This window comes from Athene cunicularia, assembly GCF_003259725.1.
Source record: "Athene cunicularia isolate RWA chromosome Z unlocalized genomic scaffold, athCun1 chrZ_part1, whole genome shotgun sequence".
Classification (NCBI taxonomy): Eukaryota; Metazoa; Chordata; class Aves; order Strigiformes; family Strigidae; genus Athene; species Athene cunicularia.
In genome coordinates this window covers 33214613-33235113 of record NW_020799142.1, presented here as the reverse complement: position 1 = coordinate 33235113, position 20501 = coordinate 33214613, and the positions used below count along the sequence as shown (strand labels likewise).

The window sequence follows — 20501 nt, the reverse complement described above, 5'->3', positions numbered from 1 at the left end:
TCTGGAGTTGGCTTTGGCCAGGAAGGACTTGAGGAAAAATTAAACGTCTCCTCCAACGGTAACCTTAGTCTGTGCTAAGTGTTGGAAGAGTCTGCAGCAAGCTTGCTTTTGAACTTTATTGCTGAAGTACCTAACCATGATGCAGACTACAGAACTATTATCTGACTTGGTTTGGGCTGCAGTGTCCTGTGGCCTTTTGTAATGAAAGGTCCTAAGCAAGGTATTTGTTTCATGTGAAACCTCAGTGCTAATGTGTCTGTTTTGGTTTGTGTTTTTAGGGATCAGACGGGAATTTCTAATTTATTGCTTGCTGAGTGTTCCGTCTGGTGAAAGTCATGTCATCCATATTGCCGTTCACTCCACCAGTTGTGAAGAGACTTCTGGGGTGGAAAAAATCTGCTGGTGGCTCTGGAGGGGCTGGTGGTGGTGAGCAGAATGGTCAGGAGGAAAAGTGGTGTGAAAAAGCAGTGAAAAGCCTGGTCAAGAAGCTAAAGAAAACAGGACAGCTGGATGAGCTTGAGAAGGCAATTACAACTCAGAATTGCAATACAAAATGTGTGACAATACCAAGGTAAGTGCTATTATGTTTGAAACTGTTAGAACCATTTAAGGAATGACTAAATGGATGTTTAAGATGTCCTGTGAACAAATGACTAAAAAAAACCAGCTGCATGCTTTTGATTCTTTGAAAATTCTTTAAAACCTATTTTATTTTTTATATAGTGCTTGCTTACAACTGAATCACATGCTTTGTAAAGTCACAATTTCTAATAATATCTTTACATTTCAGTTTTCATTACTACGTAGATTCCAATTTGGATGTATTCTGGTGGTTCCTAGCACAGCTCTTAGTTTGTAGCACTGCCTTATGCTTTTGTTTAGTAACCCTGTCTATAATTGGAGGGGCATCCTTGAACCCACACTTCCACTTTAAAAAAAAAAAGTCTAGTTTTTCCTTGGTCAACACTTCAGTCATTATTTTCAGTTTTATCTGGTAATTTCATTTACATTGTACAAACTGCATCCATTCTCCCTTTTGAAGGGAAATTTTATCTTTGGAGGCAGGTTGTCTGAAGACCAGTTTTATTTACTGTAATTACGATTTGTTATTGGTTAATGAAAGTGCTTTTTATTTAATAACTTGGAGTATTTCTAGAGCTGCTCTTCTGCTCCTGATATGTATGTACATTTAGGTGAATGACTTGCATTCTACCCTTTTGACTTTCTCAACTTAATTCATAGCAACTGCTGTGCGAGAGGCAAGGGTTATGTTTCTAAGTATAATGCAGTCTGCTCTTGATTCATGTTGTACAGAAATCCCACTAAGGTGCCTGTGTATGCTTATTATGTGTGACATAAGTATCAAATCACAGGTGTGTTTTTCTATGAAAAAGTTAGTGGTTCTGGTGGCATAGGAATATTCTGGGCACCTAGCCCCTTGACACTTAAAATAATTCCCAGGGGAGAGAAACTGCATCTGGTTTATGACCTTAATTTCTGTAAGAGCACATTCAACTGCTTTTAAACTTTGTATTAATCATACTGCAAACTAGATTTGACTGGTGTCAGTAATGATTTCCATATAACAAATGTGTTGTAGCTGTTATCTGATAATGGTTTTAGCATTCTCTTTTAGATTTGACACAGCTTTCTGGGAAAACCATGAGTATGCTCTGAATGAATGACTACTTTAATTCTGTTCTCTCTTTTCTATTCACCTTTTGTTTCTAATGCTGCCCTCTGCTTCTATTTTCTTCCCTAGAGCAATCCCAAAATTCTCTGGGTTTCCCTTCTGCTTTCTTCCTTTTGCCAGCTGGAAAACAATCAGAAATATTAGAGCTTTCTTGTCTTAGTGTGTATCAGTAGACTAAGATTGGAACCTGTAGAGATACATATTTCATGACGACATGACTTTGTGTATTTAGGAAGTCTTGACTGCAACAAAGATGAAATGCTCAACTGGAAGACTGCTCATATGACAGAAGCTAAATGTGTTGTACAGAGATTCACTTGATACAAAATGTGTAAGAGCTCTTAGACTTCCTAGAGCAGGGGTACTGGAACAATAAATACTGCTAATTCAGAAGAACAGTTGTCTAAATTTAATTTTGAAGATTATGTTGGAAGATAACAGTATGACAATACGTCATTATTTTCCTAGTATACTTTTGAGTATATCCTCCTGCTTTCATGACCTTTTCTGTTAAAGTAGACATAGTAAATAATTCTTTAAATACTCTGTGTATCCTTCATGCTGTGACCAGCAGTTCTGACTGGACTGTGATGTACTGTTCTCATCTGTCCTTCAGTCAGCTGTAACAAGGACTGGCCATAGGCTTTACTTCTCATGGCTACTTTAGGAGTAAGTCAGTAGCTAGAGAGCTCTTCAAGTGATACTGGCTAGTATACAAGCTTCAAAATTAAACTAAAAATGGCTTCGGTATTAAGGGGTGAGATGATATCGGCGTTGCCAGCAGCACTATACAGAATTCTTGAGTTTCATAGCTGGCTTTTGGACTGTTGGTATTATTTCACTTTGACAGCAGTAGTCTGGGTTCCCAAGAAAGAACAAATGTCAGCTCAGTTCTGTAATGACTTCTGGCGATTCTTGTTCTTGGATTTAGTAAGTTAATGAAACTGCTGCTTGAGACCCACTTTAATGAATGTCTTAAAGATTTGCAGATCAGCAGGGATAAATAATGAAATGCTGAATTTAAAACTTTTTTTTTTTTTCTTCCTAGTCAGCAGGAAGTTTGAGGTGCTAAGCTGCTGAGATGCAGTTCTGATGTGACAGCTGGGCAAACTTTCCAAATGCTGTTCTGCTGGGGGAGGGTTTTTGTGTTTGGTTTTGAGTGTCGTTTTTTCTTTAAGTAGCTTTAGATTTACTTACTAATACTGTTTAACTCGGTGTGGATGTTGGCAAGCGTTATGGGATGCTTTTGTTTGCCACTGTTGCATTATTCCTTCAACACAAGTTTCAGTTGTGGTTTCACAAGTTTCTGGTGACCTTGGAGATTCCCAGAGAGTTTGATACAGTACTTAACTCTGCTATAATTTTTCACATTGAAATCTAAAGCAACTAAACACCTACAAGCTTTTCTCAGAACTGGGAGTAGCTTAGACAAAAGTTGAATTAAATTACTTCTTTGGAAATGTGCATATACTTACGTATGTCATTGCTTATCCTGCTGCAATTAGGATTGTTTCATTTCTGTGCTGTTTGTCAAGGTGACTACATACTAAGTGAGGCTGATACTGTGTGTACTATGCAAAAGCTGCTCGTGATAATTAATACAACTTCTTACACAGACTAACGGAGGTTCTGAGAAAGCAGAAGCAAACAGATGGAGTGGGTGTTGGCATTGCACAGCAGGGGTGCTTAGCTCTTCATAAGTGGGTCAGTAATCTAGAGCAGAGGCTAAATAAGTAACAGGGGTCCTTTTGACACTAACCCTTTAAGTAATTTGTAGTTATCTTGCAGAATCCTCCCAGGAAGCCCGTGGGATTCTAATCATGTAATCCTTGTGAATCCTGAAACTAAATGTTGGTGTGTGAGTTCACTTTTCTAAAATTTGTAATGAATTTGGTAGAATTTGAGATACTGTCTTTATGCTGTCCCTTGCAGTTTTGACACAAATGGGGTGCAAGAAGCAGTCAGTGAAGAAACAAAGGATGAGCATCCATTTATATAAATCTTCTGTTGGAGCAGTTTCTTCCTTATTAACCTGGAATTTTCTGTTGAAATAAATACTTTTTTTAACAGTAGCTAAAATCCAAGTCTTTATCAAACCAAACCATGCCATGTAGTGATCTGGCATATTCAGAGTCTATCTTCATTATTTAAAGAGTTGTTTCAGTGGTGACAGTACAGAGTATTGGAATCCAAAGAAAGGAAACACAAATCTCTAGTTTCAGTGTCCCAGTATTTTGTTGTGATTAGCTGTGTGGTTTTTCTGTCTTAAAAAGAGTATAGATATGCTTCATGCTTTTATTTTCTTTTAAATAAGACTTACCAAAATGCAGTTGCTTTTGTTAAATGCCTCCTAGTGTACAACTAATCACTAGAGCAGTTGGGGCAGGTTGGGATAATGTTGACCTGAGCTGTTGTAGCTGCTGTAGTTTTAAAATTTAAAAAAAAGCTAGGGGAAGGGAAGCATTGAGTTTAGACTCCTTTGTGTGATGTCTTATGTTCCTCTAGAGTGTACACACCTGAAAACTAGTGCAGAACCATGTCCTTCCCGAGCTGTTACTGGGTACATTCATATCAACTGTTGAATTCTGCTTCCATTAAAACTTTTAGGTAATGTGACAACTGTATTAGGACTTCATCTTCTTGGAAGGATGAGTAGTAATGGCAATGACCTGCCTACATGGAGTACTCGCCACGTACAGCTGTAGACCTCACTTGTTGCATGTCGTAACCCATTCGCCCTCCCCAGAAGATTCCATTCCGCACTGTGCTTTCGCTTACCCATTGTTGAACCTGCAGAGCACTGATGTATCTTACCTCCTTCCTGACAGCTTCCCTGTTCCAGTGCTGATATGGTCTGCACGATGCCATGCTGGACTGAGGCATATGAAATCACTCAGTGTATAGGTGCACTTTTTATTTTTTTCCAGTACATGCAGGAGGTTAAGGAAGAGATGGGTTCCTCCCATCAGTCTCAGCATCTCTGGCTTTCATTTTAGCTTTGCAGAATGAATATAGCTTTCATGCATACCATGACAAAAACCTATTTGTAGTTTAGAGGAAGGAAAGGCAGCTGAAAGCTGCATCTATAACAGTATACCTCTATTTTGTCTTTCCAGATGTCTTTATGCTCATTTCAGTGCTGTAGAAGGGTTTGATATAGCACCAGAAAACTTCCTGATTGATAACTTAACAAACTTTGTTCTTTAACAGATAAATTTTTTTGTCAACATTAATAGTTTAGCTATATTACAGTTATTACATAAACTTGCTTTTGATACTGTATATGGAACAGTACTTAACATTTGAATCTTAGCTTTAATGGGAGGTCCTGAGTTCCTGCAGAGGAGATAAATTTTATCACTGCTTTATATCAGAGGGAACTACAGCACAAAAACAAAGCGGTGTTAAATGTTGATGAAAAGTGATCTGGCAGACTACTGACTGAAGTAAAGTTTTAAGACCAACTTCCTTACATACTAGTTCAGAGATTCTTTGCTGGGGTGCTAGTACAATGCAAGTGCTTCGGAGTCTTAGGTGAAACACAGCAGTTGCTTCCAGCACAAGAGAAGGCTAATACCCCTGTCAAATCTTTGCTTTCCAGCCCACTGTGCCATGAGAGTTATAGAAGGTATTATCTGAAAAATGTTTTTTCTTACTTAACAGTTGTATGTAGAAAATGTAGTCTTGCGTGTGCCCTTTGCCCTTCTTGCTTAATATGAGGCTAGCATCCCTATGCTCTGTTTCCTGTTTTTTCAGTAGCTTGTTTTTTTGTTTGGTTTCTGCAGCCTCCCAGTTCTGACCTAAGTAAGAGAGTGAGTGACACAGATTCAAATCCTGACTTTTTTTGAAGAATGTATCTGATTCGTGGAATTTAGAGTTGGCAGTTAGACTTCTGAAGCACTTGGCTTCTGCTTCAAGTACGAGACGAATTCTGAATTTTTATACCATCCAGAGGCAAAGAAGAAACCCTACAATGAGTTCCATGGTTTTGGGAATATGGAAGATTGTGAGAGAGTGTTGGGAATGCCAAGCAGACAGCTACAAAAGTGGTTGGTTGAGGCTGAAATTAGGAGCTATTTACTGACCAACTTCACTTTCACTGGTGTTTCTGTGAGTGTGTTAGGATGAAATAGCAATATTTCAAAGACATATCTGTAGCCTATATTTCACTTAAGCCAATAGTGAAGGCTGGTAACTTTTTAAACTTCTGTCGTGGAATCAATTACACCCTGATTCCCCAGGGGAAATACCATGGTGGTGGAATTCAAGCATTGCATTCAGAATACCTTTTAAGTATTTTTTTCCTTAAGGAAAGTAAAAATGTACTATAGACTGCTTCTGAAGGCTATAATGTTTGTGGTTTTTTTTTTTTGTGAAGCAAAAACCTTGCATCCAGGAGTTGAGTTTCCATGTGATTTCTGAGACTAAAAGGCTGCTCTTGATGTTAAAGTTACTAATGCTGTTGACAGTTCACTTCTTTTCTTATCCTTGCTTACAGTGTCCAGGAAATCCAGTATATCTTAACTCTGCTTTGTTTCTGATGTATTCTACAAGGATTCAGATACTTTAAAACTGCAGAATCTGGTGAAATTTCATCAAACACATGAAGGCAAGACCGTTTGACATGGTCAGAATTCTCCAAAGAAACTATGAATTTCTCTTTTATGCTGGTGTTATTCATTCTCTCTCTTGTCCTGCAGCCCTTCATTCCCCACAGTGAGTTATCACTATGGATAAGATAAGCAGCCTAGGCATAGCTTACAGCACATGTTGAAATCGTTTTCTGAAGGCTAGCTCTCTTTATTAGTTTATACAACCTTCTGTGCATGAAACTTATTCGTGCTGATCAAAGTGGCAGCAGAAATAAACTGGACAGAGAAAAGACCTGTTTAAAGATGGGACAACTGGCTTGTAACTGCTCTTTGAGAGCAAATTTGAGAGCAAATCTTTTTAAAATTTTGAGTTTGCTTTTTTTCTTCACATAACTGAATAAAAAGTAATTTCTAATATAGGTGTAAAGGGCACAGTTTTTCTTGAATATAACCTGTGCTATCAGTTAACATTTTTTTTAAAAATTACTTGGGAATATTTGTCAGGAAAGTGATCACATGGCTGCGTGCAGTAACCTAGTTTTAAGGATGCTTTTGATCACCAGTAGAGCAAAGTTGTCAAGCTGATGTGGCTTCAAGAATAGATTGTTTTCAAGCTTTAAGATCTTTCCCCAAAATAGGTTACTTCAGAGGGTAGCAACACAGAAATTCCTTTGTTCCTTCTCTGTTAAAGCCATAGAAGATGGGTGATTTCAACAGTTACGTTGTGGGGGGAAGGTTCCTCAGGAAACTCTTTAAGGAGAGTTCTCAGCATCTGCTGCTAAACTATGTGTGACTTTGCCTGCTGTTGTCCTCTTAGCTGTTGGACTGGCACTGTAGATCCTAAAATAACATTGCTCTCCAAACAGAGGTGAAGTCTCTTTTCCCAGAAACAGAACTTGGCACTGTCTGTTAGTTTGTAGCAGCACTGGGATAATTCACTATTCAAGTCGGGGATGGACAGTGATTCTTAATCATGGCTCACAAGTTGAGAACTGCTGTGTAAAAGGAACATCCTCAAACCATATACCGTATTTAAGTCTGGTTACATTCACTTATATGTAAATTGGTTCTATAAATGCTTGAAGACTATAGTTGAACATCTTAAGCTTTCTAAAATAAGTATAGATATTTAAGACAGTGCATCAGAATACATTAAAGCACCATTTTTTTTGCAGAGATTATAGGAAGAGTGTGCTTGTAAATTGTTGATAAGCTGACTCCTTTTTCTTATGACAGGATTATCGAGGATGAAACGAGCCCCCTCTGCCTTTCTCTTTCTGGAATCTCAATAAAAATAATGCTTTAGGACAAAGCCAAAGAGATCTTTCCTGGAAGTATAGCAAGAGATGTCTGAGATTTTGGGGAGTGTTGCTCAAGATTAGCTTCAAAATCCCCTGATCCTCCTTGTGATAGCTGCTGCCGTGAAGACTTTGGATGTGTTCAGTGGAAGGGTGTAGCAGGAGGATCAAATTGCCCTTGCTCTTCTCAGTCCTGTAACTGTGATGGGACCTGAATGTTGTCTTTACATTCTCTGTGAAAGACTAAAGGAAGCTCTTGGAGCTTTCTGAGTGTGTCATGCTAGGCTCTGACCTCCGCAGGGCAGTAAGGACAGAATGGTGGGGTGCTTTGCAGTGGCCTCCTTTTGTGTGTGACATCTCTTCATCTTGGAGTTGGCCCCATGCGTACATACTCCTCTGGCAGCTTGCTGTGTAGCTTTCTGTCTTCCTCTTAGTAACTGGTGGTGTACAGCCTGAATTTCATGCCTAGAAAACAGCCCAGCAGTTGCTTGCCAGGTGAATAGAGTCCACCTGAATTGCCTGAACATAAAATGCAAAAGATGATCCTGCAAGAGAAAGAGTCTGTTGTTGCTGAAAGCCCCAAGTGCAAAGCAGTTGACTTTAGAGGTGTTTTTCTGACATTTTTCAGTGTCTTCTAATCTGCGGTGAGAGTTTCTTTTAATAATTTTATGATGACAGCTTTCAGCCGGTCTGTGTTCTCTAGTGCTGTATTTGTGCATTCTGGATTAGTGTATAGAGGGAACAAGACCGTTCCAAGAGATTGCACTCATTTCCTTGGAGCCTTTCTCAGAGCTGTGGTGGCAGAAGCTGGCACCTAGTTTTCCAAGATCATCACCTGCCCAAAGATAAGTGAGTCCAGCTCTTTCTAGTTTCTGAGTGTTCAAGATGGTGTGGTTATAGACAAAAGGATGCTGGCCCTAACTACATACGTGTAAGATTACATGTTCAAGCTCTAGGTTGTCTTAAGTGTTTCCTTTAACTACAGAACTATCTTAAAAATCAATTTAACTGGTGGTGTATCACAAAACTGCTGGTCACTCAAAAATTTATTTCTTTTAAGCTTGTAAAAGAAAAATAAGTCTATTCAGTCAAGCTAACCATGTGGAAATATCAGCTTGTCTTGCATTAATATTACTGAATTACGTATTTTTTTGTTTACTTGGGCAAGGAGCTTGTCTAACTGCAATGTCTTTTGTGCTTGTCTTCCGAAACTGACTTTAAATAAATGTCCTTTTGAAGCCTGGTTGTGAAAACAGTGCTTGGATCATTTCTTACTAACAGTGTTCTGTGAACTGGTCAACACTGTCTTGATGTCCTGTTTATTGAGAGGAGCCATCTTGGATGGAGGCATGACAGAGTGCAGCAAATGGTCAAAGCGGCATAAGCAAAGAAGTTAAATACTGTCATTCCCTCTTCTCTTAACCCCTTCTACATAACACACTATAGCCTAAAGTTAAATTTTGTTTGTTTTCTCCTATTTGATTCATAGCATTGGTCTGTGTGATATGTAGAGTAGGATGCAGGATGAATATGAGCATAAAATCAGGCTTTTTCTTCTAATAGCATCTTTTTCCTCTACCAACACTTCCTACTTGAAAGGCCACTTAGCAGCAAGACCTTATTCTTGATAATCTGCTACAGAAGAATATATGTGCATCACTAGGGCACTGCCCAAACAGAGTTATTACAGCAGTTGAGGCCTTGCTCTAGTGTAGGTAATTCTGTAGAAGATTAATTTGAAGATTAAGTTTTCTAGCCTTCTAATGCAGTGTTGATTGAAATTAAGAGTAATGATAGTGAAGTTTTATTGAAAACACTAAAACATAACTTGGTTTGCACAACTGTGGCTGATGGTTTGGACTAAACTGCTGTAACTAAGGTTAAGTTTTAGTGTAGACATAGTTCAGGTTGCAGCATCTTATAATATTGATGTCATCCTGAAAAAGGAAGTCTTAGGGTATTAAACAAAGATACTTAGGGCTGCCAGTTTTTAAGCTCATGCAATTCAGGAAGCCATGTGACTTACCCACATGATTTGTTACTGAGTTGGTGTGCCAAGCAGAAAGTATTGGCATGTCATTTGAGGTAGGTCAACATGTAAAAATATAAATGTGCAAGATAGCAAAATAGCCAACAGCAAAATGATCAAAGGAGCTTGCCTCTCAAGTCAGGAAGAAACATTGTTGAATTTGAGGGACTATATTGTATGCCAACTAGAGCACTGGATAAAGACTCAGGGATGTGCATTCTGGCATTGGCTCAGCCGCTTTTTCCCAGGTAACCATACATGTTTTTAACGTGCTGTCATTTTTCAATCTCTAAATTGAGATGGTTTTGTAGCGTGTGTGATAATGCCCCCCTCTTCACCTCACTGGTATAAACTCTGTTATTTGGTTAGGGAATGTAAGTTTAAGGCTTTGTTCCCGTTGGAGTGTCAGTGATGTAGAAAGCAAATCTGGGGATTATGAGTTGTTGAAATCTGTGAAAGTTCTTTACGTTACTGTTGCTTGTCATTAGGATTGCCTTAGTGGTAAGAAGTAGGAAGAGTTGGAATCAGAAGTAAGTGTTAAAGTTTGCTTGATTATTTTTTTTTATATGCCATTAATTGTTTGTCAGGTTAACAACTAATGCTGGGGTTGCTGAATTTTAAGCAAATGAAAAATAGCTACTTGTGATTACTTTAGCGACTTGCCTGCTCAGTGGATCCCTGTAAAAAGCTCTAACTAGGAAGAGTAATATCTGTATCTGACATTTCATGCTACCATTAAGAAGACATGTTGGTCACTCAAGAAAAATATGTTGACTGTGCTTTATTGTCACTGTTTGAGCCCCAAATTATCTCATAAATAGTACTTATTTTTTCTCCAATAAAAGAACTGGGGCTTTAGTCAGCCCCATGTTGATGCTCAACTATTCCCTCACTTGCTGTGGTAATTAGTGTCTATTTCAGGCCAGCTATTCTGTGTGGTAAAGATTCCTCTCACAGTCTTCTTTTATAGAAGTCAGCCAATTTAGTTTTCTTGGTACTGTAACAAAACACCTGAGTGCTGTTTTTACTAGTATGGATGTTTTATGACAACCAGAGCAATTTTACAGGAAAAACTGCCCAATTGTGTAGCTCAGACCATTAGTCTAGGACAAATTTATAGGATAAACAACATACTGTGTTCTCTTACTGCTGCAGCGTTGAGCACAAATAGCTAGTTACCAGGTTCCCTACTGATATAGTCCTGCTTGTAATCTGCACCTGCTAATTTAATAGAAATAATTTCCCATTTCTTCTTTACTGCTTGTTTCTGTTCACTTACTCTGACTTGGTTTCAGTGCTGATTGGTGGAAAACTCCTAAAATTTACAGTATGCAATGCCATAGTCTCATCATGAACAGCTTTCATTGGCTTCTGTCAGGCTGCATTGTTTGAAGCAGACCGGCAGGATACAAGAGAACAATTGAGAGCTGGAATAAGTTCACATCTCACTGCATATGCTTCAAAATTGGCAGAAGAACAATGAGATTGGGGAAATCCCCTTGGACAACTGCTGCACAGTAATCTGATTTTCAGCGTTTGTTCAGAAAAGATCCCCCAAATTGTGGCCTTTTATTCAGAAGCGTACAATCAAGTTCCAACAGGTCAAGAATTGAAAACTTTCGTTTGGAACCTTTGACTGTAATTGTAGGTAAACGGACCATTTCTTTGGATACTTGGATTAACTTTTCTTAGATGCTGGATAGAGAGAATCCTGATGCAAAAGAAGCAAACTCAGAGTTTTGCTTAAATGCAGAATTTCCAAGTTACTCTGTAGTTGAATTAGTAAATTCTGGTCTAAAGACTGGTCTTCACTTCCTCTTACTTTTGTGGGAGGCTGCAAGTTCCTCTCTTAATATTTGAAATAATCTTGACCCATGCTGTAGGTTTGAATTTTAAACATGAAGAAAGGTTGGTATCTACTGATGTGGACTGTTGCAGCTTTCTGGCATGGAAAGTCATGTTTGACTCTTGCATATTTGGTTAAAAAAATATTTTTAATAGATAAATATTAATTTCATGGGCTCCAACTACCTTTTCCAGTGGTGGCTTATGAACCTTGCTTGCTTTAAGTCTACAGCAGTGCAGCCTCCAGTCACCAAAGCTTATTGATACTTCTTTACTGTCTCTCTGTAATAAATATCCCATTCTGTTATAGTGAGGGGAATTTGAACATAAACTTAATGGCCATATCAGGGAAAGAATTCAAGTGTGTCCATTTTGATAAGTTGCACAAAGCTAGTAGGAAAATACCTTTTCAGTTCCTTTGTATCTAAATTTTGAGGGTCTGATATTCTGTATATGTCCCCTTTATCTATCTTGTAGACTAATGCCTTGTCTAAGCACAGTTAGTAACCAAAAATCATTGTATTGCTGTCCCTTGTATGACTTAGATGAATATAGTAGGAGAACAGAAGGCCTACTGAAGTAATTGTGCCTGTTGCAAGCTGCATTGGTGGCAGCCATTTTAAAAATGCTGTAATAGTCTGTTCAGTGATAGGAGGACATTTTTACTGGAGCCCATCGTCACTGTGTTTGTTCGTCATGTGGGAACCCTTCAACTTTTTGACCAACAACCACAGACATGCCAAGACGGATTTAAACAGCTCTCCTTGCAGCGAGAAGCCGCATAACCGTTTACTTGAATGCTAATGTTCCTCAAGCCTTTGACATTCTCATCTCTTTGGCTGTGATAGGACAGAGAGCAGAGCAGCCGCCACCTCAGCAGAGGGCAGATGGTGATAGATCATGGTTGGCTCTTGTTAGGTGGAGTGAGGAAAAGAAATTCCATGTCCTGGGAATGTGCTTTAGCTGTTAAGCAATTGCATGTGAGGCAAGAGCACATGTGGACATTGTCTTCAGATGCACGTTCTGGGTGTGGATCATAAGCCTGATCACAGAATCAACAAGGTTGGAAAAGACTTGAAGATCATCTAGTCCAGCCATTAACCTCACACTGACCATTAATGATTCAGGATGCTTCAGGACTTGTCTGTGATCTTAGTATGTCCTTTCTGCTTAGCTCTAGGCAGGGAAGCTCAGGAGGTGGATTTTGATACTTTGTTCTAAGGATGTCCTCTGCATACTCAGAATTTCTGTCAATAATAACTAATATGAGGTCTGGTATTCTATTCTGGGCCTGAGGAGAGTAGAGGCCTGTAGTTAGGCACCTTGGTGATTGAGTTGCTTTCTTGATTTTTGCCTCGCTAGGCACATGTCAATACCTCTGCAAACACATTTAAGTTCATTAAAAAAATTAAATACTGCTTTTTTTTTATCTGAACACTGAAACTTTTCCAGTTTCTTTATGGATTCCTTGCTAGTTGTGACTTTTCTTTATTTTTCATAAACTAAGGGCATTGCTGTGGGTGGTGGCAACATCATTGTCTGACAATTTTTATATTTACATATTTATCAGAGTGATGTAACAGTCATGGCACAAGTACCATTCAGTTATCAGCCTCCATATGTTGTATGGGGAAACTTTCTTTATGTCTCAAGCCTTACTATCATTTGAAATACAGGAAACACTGCATGCCTTAGTTATATAATACTGGTGTTTCTCTGAATTTTTATATCACTCATATTTAGAGGTAGTCTCTTGTTTTGACATGAAGTTCAGTGTATTCTCTGTTTTACCAATTTTCTGCTACGTATACATGGCTTGGGCTGCAACAAGGGTTGTTCTGAGTGTAGTGGCTTCCCTGCATTGAGCACTTTACATTATGTATCCTGTGTTCGTTTGTTTTCCAGGGTTTCTCAAGATGGCTGTGTAAATCATAAGAGAAGCTGTCCAGAGGCAGCTTCAGTTTGAAATGAGGTATTAAAAGATCCTGTAACTGTTGTTCCAAGAGTAATCTTTTTGCCAAGTTAGCATATTTGTCAAGGAATGTGGACAAGATAAATGTCTTGCAAAGCTAATCCCTCCCCCTCACTACCCCAAATACCCACTAGTTTGAGAAGGTTAATCAAAATGTCACATCTTTTTTTCAGCTGTCCATCAGTTGCGAAACAGCCCACTCAGTGCGGTAGCATCAGCCACTCACCCACTTGGAGGATGACGGACTACTTGAGAAAAATTATGTGACTTAGCCCTTGATAACTGTACCTGTTAGCTTGTGGGAAAAGCTTTCACCACACCTACTATGACTAATAGTGGTTAGAGAACTTGAGATAAAGGTCATTTTTAAATGTCTGTCTGGTGTTAGTCTTGAAATGTATATGCTGAGCTTTGTTTATGTCTTTTGAAAGTATGATCTTCTGTGAGATGGCTGTCTGCTGTTAACAAATCAATTTGTGGTGGATAGATCAGCCAGTGTGATGCATATGTCTTCCTATAAAGATACTTTGTCCTTTGATACTTCTGATTCTATTTAGGTCTGTTAAGGATGATACAGAGCATTAATCTGTGAAACTGCACTGGGTGTCATCTTAACCCAATGCATGGTATTGCTTACTAATACAAATCAGAAAAAAGAAAAAGTAACCCCCTGTGGTGTGAAAAGAAATTGAGATGAACCAGTTAGGTTCTTCATTCCTTATGTAACCTGTAAGTAAAAGAAAGGTATTGCACCGCTTGACACTGCTCCTGGTCTGGAAGACTGTGCTAGTCATCTGTCCCTTTAGTTGGAGCATTTCAGGGGTAATTTAAATATTAGAAAGGAATTGCTTGATCAACTGTTTTAATAGGCGTGGAATAATGAGAGTGGAGGACAGATGGTGATTTCTCACATGGAGTTGCTGAACATACTTGCTTCATAGCTGCCTGCTACATGATGTGGTGCAACATCTCACTAGCTACACAGAGCTCTGATTCTTTTCCTAAGCGGATGTTTTTGGAGCATGTATTCCTAGTTACGCTTCCTTTTACTCTTATAATAGGGTTGTGATCCTTTATTTCTTTCGGTGGGTGGTAGTCTTGTGTTCTCTGGAAAGCTTTTGTCTAAAAGTCCAAAGAAGTTTTCTGATGTTCTCAGATGAAATACAGCTACCTTATCTTAACATTAGCTTGCTCAGACATGTAATGGACCTGGTACATTCAGTTATGGGAGTTCCAAACTTGCAAACTTCCATCCCAGTTGAAGTGCTGTATTTATGTTTTTATCTAAATATAATATGAGAAACTGCAACTTAATACTGAATTAGAAAACACTTACTGGATATAATAGTTTAACAATTACAAGCAGTGTAGGAATCCAAGTTACCATTTCAAGAGTGCCATCTTAAAATACGAACATCCACATCCTCAGCTTGTGGGTCCACATGATATTTTTGTCTTTGTTGTTGTTGTGATTGTTTTCTTTTTTTCTCCCTGCCTAGTTAATCTTAGGATCTGCCATTGTGAATGCTGTTGTACACTCGTCATCCTCACTAGATGCATCTAGAATTCACTAGCTCTGGGGGTTTTTTTGAACATGTGACTGGGGGGTGTAAAACTGTGTTGTGGATCATCTCATCTCCAGTAAGAGTGCTTCAGAGTTTGAGACACAAATTGCAGCTGCTGAAAGCTGTGGTGGTATGTTGAGAGTAGGGAACTTTAGGGCAAAGCAAAGCTGTTAACTCATGATTTCCATAGGTTGCTTTTTTCAAGCTCTGTCTTCAGTCTCTGAGCATAGGACTTGTGGCCAGCTCCCTGCTGACTCCTGAGCGAGGCCAAGCCATATTGCATGCCTTTTATTTCTCAGTCCTTGAACACTATCTCTGTGCTGCTTGACCTTGCTGTTTAGAAGCTCACAAGTTTGCAGGCTGCTCTCCGAGTCCTTGTAGAGTCCTTGATAGGATCTGCATCGGAACAGACCATATGGACAACAAGAAAAGAAATAAGTATTTTACTTCTGCTTGGTTTCCATGGCATCCTGGAAAAATTGCTCTTGAACTTTTAGGTGCTATCCTTCCAGCATTTCCTAGCATGGAAAGAAAAATGAAGGTAACACTGATTGTAGTTGGCTGCTTTATTTTGTCTGAGAGCACTGGGCTAGCAGGTCAGGATTTGGGAGAAGGGAGGAATATCTTACATCTGTATTTCTGTCTTTGTAGGCAGTTTGTTGCACATGTGACGAGGAAGAAGTGTGCCTTTAGAAAAAGCAACAGAAGCCTATACTGTTCATCAGTGTGACTTCTTGGCCTAGCACTCTACAAAACTGGAAGAAACTAGCTACTGGCCCTGAAATAAGCAATGGGTGGCTCAGATGTTGGGCTATAACAGAGTATCTTTTGTACCTCACGTTCCACTTTTGTGTCCCCTGTGGACATCCTTAAAGTTTTTAAGCTGAAGTAAATGGGAGTGTTTCAATGACTTTTTTATTTTCCCACAGTGTTAGAGAGGTTAATTGTATCCTGTGCCTCCTGCTTTTCTGGCTATTTTGATGTGTTAATTTTTTAGCATATATCCATTTATAAGGAAGGTTACTTAAGTCATTTTCCTCAGTTCAGATGTTGCATTTTCTATTTGATGTAATGATTTTGAATGCACTGTATAAAATTCTATGTAAACTTTATTCGTAAAAGGGCTCTGATTATGAGGAGTTGTGTAATGGTTCCTGGTTTATATTCCACTAAATATGCACATACATAAACATTTCTTTCTTGGATATCATATGTCCTGAATGTGTATGTGGGGAGGAGGGAGGCAGGGGGAGAAGGTACGGTTAATATTTTGAGCAAGTAATCTTTCTGTGTTGCGAATGCTTGAAGGAAAAGGTTCTGCTTTTGGACTCCGGGGAAGAGGGGAAAACCAAGGTTTTTTTCATTATATATGTAAGACCAGTTGCTTAAATAAAAGTAAGTTTAAGGGGTTGGAGACACTTGGGGAAGCACTCATAATTGTGGGAGCCAAGTGCCCCAGCTGCCAGTTTTACTATTGTTTTGTTGAGTCTGTGCTGAGGGAGAAACCTGGGCTTTCAGTTCTGAAAGAGCTTTCTCTTCTGGAGTTGGGGCTCTTTTAGACATTAGTTAATATCCTTTTCCTAGACTTAACAGGCTCTGCTTCTCCTTTGAAGAATGAGAGAATCTTAATGAACGAACTGCCCACCTGTACCTAGAACATTTACTCTGGTTGCTCATACTACCCTTTAACAGAACTTTCCTAGAGGTCTGCTTTTTTACCCCAGTGTGTGTCTATCACAGAATGGTCTCCATGGAAGAATCTTGTCCAGCTTCTCTTAAGGATGAGAGCCACTGCAGATCTCTGTAAATCGTTTCTAAGAATTCACTCTTGTGCTTTTTGTTCGGCGTTGGTTAAGATATTGGCTCATGCCTCTAGCAGGTGCTTGGAAGAAAAATAATTTTTTCACACTGAATTACTGAATCTTTACATTTTCTGTTGCAAGAAAATGAGATCAGGACCTCTGTTACTTCACATCATTCACAAGTCGGAATGAACTGCTGTAGCTTTGAGTCATGCCATTTGATGAATGAGTATGCCTGGTTATATACATTTCAGCGAGGAGATGACATTTTGTCACTGATACAGGATGATGGAGGTGCAAGTAGAAAGATTGGTCAATTCTTCAGGGATGCAAAATGGTGGAAGATTCAAAGAGGAGGTAGGATAGATATCTCATGAAAGTAACAACATTTGTGTTGTTATTGCAGATGTCTTTAATGTTTTTGAAGTAAGCATAGTGCAAATAGCCTTTTTCATGGCCACCCCCAGCACGAGGAAAAGAAACCATGAGCAACATACATTTCAGTATTTGAGACACTTAGGCCAGCCAAACTACACTTTTAAGCTTTCGTTCAGACAGCTGGGTGTACAGCTAGTTGAGGTGCTGTTTGCAAAGACAGGTAATACAATTAGCATTGCTACTGGCTAGTACATAGACATTTTAGTCTGTAATAGGAAAAAATGTTATTTGCCAGTATATAGAAAGGACTGTCAGGTCAGAATATGAGCAGCTACATATATTTTCCCTTGAAACCCAGAATTAAGGAAACCATGATTGGGCAGATTTTGTGGGAACTGTTGTGTGCTGAATACAATACTGTATGTAAGGCAATGAACTTTTAAAATTGCTGACTTTTTCATCTATGTTACACTGAAACCTTTCAAATCAGTCTTTCCTATTACCGTTCTATTTGAGACCCTATGTGAGCTAGTTCCAAAGGTTTGGTATGCCTCTGTCCCAGCTGTTGAACCCCAGTTGCATCAGGAAAAAGATAACTGGTATGAGAGGAAGGGTGCTGTTTTTCAATCCATCAATTAATTGATCCTTTTCCTCAAAATTAATATCAGTGGATTGTAATGGAAAGTGTCTTCACAGAAATGCAACTTCAATCTAACTACAGCAGTGATGAACCAGAGCCTAAGTCAATGTAGTGATGTTCTTGCCTTGGTTTCCTTCTCAGTATCTTGCTGTGTGAAGTCTTGTGTGATCTTACACAGCAACATTTTTTTTAAAAAGTTAGTATGCAAGGTACAGATCTTCAGTCTGTAGACTTTAACCTCGTTTCTCGGGCAAATTTTACAGAAGCAGCTGTGAACAGTGTTAAAGCAATGGCATTTGCCTATCAGTTGTGAAAAAATGGGATTCCATAAATCTAGTGGCCATTTCTTACTGCTTTAACTCTATTTTGAATAGCTTGGTGTAGCTCTTGAAGAAAATTCTGCACTACTTTTTTGCCCACTTGACAAAATACTGGTCAAGGTAGTAAGTTCTGTAAATGTTAGTCTGGTATAAAGGTGTTTGTGTGCCTGTACTAGGTAACTTCTCTAGGTCAAGTGAAAACCTGGTCGTCTTTTCTGCTGTTGTTGCATGTTTCTTATTTAGTCCATGAGGGGAAACATGAGTGAAAACAGTTATCGGGCTCACATCTGTAGGATAGACTTTGCATGAGAATTCTACAACTTGAAAACTAACTTTCATTCTCATGTCCCCCTTTGAAAAAGATACATGGGGTACTATCACAGTTTACAGAATTATTATTTTTTTTTTCAGTCCTAGCTGCAACACTACAAATGCCTCAAAGCATTGGGGCAGACAGATTAGGTGTATTTTAAGAAAGGCTCATGATTGTAAGATGCGGGAGGAAGACAAATGGAGAAAATTGCATTGAACATGGGCTTGCAAACTTGTTCGTGGCTGTAGATTCTGAAAGATTCAGGAAAATTGTTAGGGGTTCAGTGTAATGCTTCACAAATAAGCAAGTTGAATGTCCAAAACCATTCTATAACGATTCCTGTATAATACGGGCTTTGACTAGCGTGATACTATTTGCATTTCAGGTTTTATTTGTTGTCTTTCTAGTGCTACCACTTCAGGTAAAGAGGCTGTCAGCTGAACTCTGCTTTAGCTCCTTTAAAGCTGCTCCACTTTGCAAGACTTTGAAGAAGAAAGTGGGATTGCAGTTATGTATGAATTGTGACAATATTTAACAACTTCTGCATAGAGTTTCTGGTACTTCATATGTAAATATCTTTGAAGTGGTTCTACTTTCATCTGATGTCGTACTTGCTGCAAGCACTTCATTTAGTACAAAAAGAACCTAGAGGATGCAGCATTGCCAATACTGTTAGTAGTAGGATAGTTTCTTTGTTCATTCTGTCTCTCGGTAAAAACTGGTAATAAATTTGTAGTAGCAGCAATCTGTCATATACAGACACCAGCCTAAGCATGTGTGTGATGGTTTTGGTGCACATAGGGTACTGTTTAAAACTGCTGGCTTCAGGCTCTGTCAACTGTAGCCTCAAATAAAACAGCATCTGTATAAAACTCTGTATTATTGATGTGACCTTCATGTCTGCTTGTATCTTCTATTTTGCACATGCACTTGGGAGAAGTACAGAGATGTCTTGGCATGTGTGCAGCTCAGTGCCATGTGTAGGCACCAGGTTGTTTGATGCCATGGTCATGGACAGTACTCGCTTGGATCCACAATGCGGTATGACTGGCTTTTAACTGTGCTGAGAAACTGAACCTAATTAAGCAGCCTAGGTTAAGTACCAACCTGAGGTGGCTTTATTAGTTGGCTTCTGGACATCAGTGGGGGCGACTGTGGGTTGTTCTGTGTAGCTGCATCTCTCAACTAGTGAAGTAGGTAGTGGTAGTAGGTAGAATTACTACCACTGCAAGCAAGGATACAATTCCCTATGGTGAGGTCGTGCTGTCACAGACTAACGTTCATACACTGGTTGGCAATGGTCATCTTGTCTTGTTCAGCCTTACCCTGTTACTTTTTCACCTAGATGGGTCAGCATCCTTTACCATGTAATCATATTGCAAATACAAGACTATTTTGGGGGTGGGGTGGGGTGTCCCAGTTGAGGTGATGTCCATCTGTATTTTTGGACTGCTGAATGTGACTATAGCATGTCACTTTAGACTGTTTCATCCCATGTAGTTTATATCTGGTTGTTATGGATTTTGATGTGGACTTTTGATTCCTCTAACAGGGATAGAATACATTAAAGCAATCATATTATTGCTTATGACTGTGGCACAAACCACGTTTGTCCATGTTCGTTCTTCCTGGGCAGATCAGTAGTTCATCTGTATTTGAACTGGGACTTGGTACTCCAGTTTTGTAGTAGATTTACGGATACCATTGTTCCACTAAGATAGCTTGCACTGGTTACTGATCCGGAACATCATCTGTGATGTGTAGACTAGGCCATGCAAATACTTTCTGGTTATCTTTGATATTTAGGGTTTTTTCTCTGTCCACATTCTTCTTGTGTGTGTCAGTATTTTCTGTCTTACTAAAGAAAGGCAGTTTTGGCACTTTGTCTCAAAATTGTGAAGCATTGCTACAGCTCTTTGCTGTTTAGGTAATTTCTTGCCCAGAGTAGGGTTTTTTTGGAACTCAGATTTTCCTGTTAAAGGAAATGATGAAATGGAAGAAGTGAAGGCATACTGTGTGCTGTTGCATGCTGATAACTACATTAAAGATTCTTC

General features: G+C 39.0%; 1 protein-coding gene across 4 annotated transcripts in view; it reads left to right on the top strand.

Moving 5' to 3' along the window:
* The first annotated feature begins 243 nt into the window (after positions 1-243).
* Positions 244-20501, top strand: part of SMAD2 (SMAD family member 2) — a 40124-nt gene continuing 19866 nt past the window's right edge. For 3 of the 4 annotated variants that reach the window (XM_026865556.1, XM_026865558.1, XM_026865555.1), the window contains exon 1: positions 244-571. In XM_026865556.1, coding sequence (XP_026721357.1) covers positions 336-571 — 236 coding nt within the window. In that variant the 5' untranslated portion in view covers positions 244-335. Of the gene's footprint in view, positions 572-9675; positions 9861-20501 lie in introns of those variants that run through there. The other variant, XM_026865557.1, reaches the window with a different exon arrangement.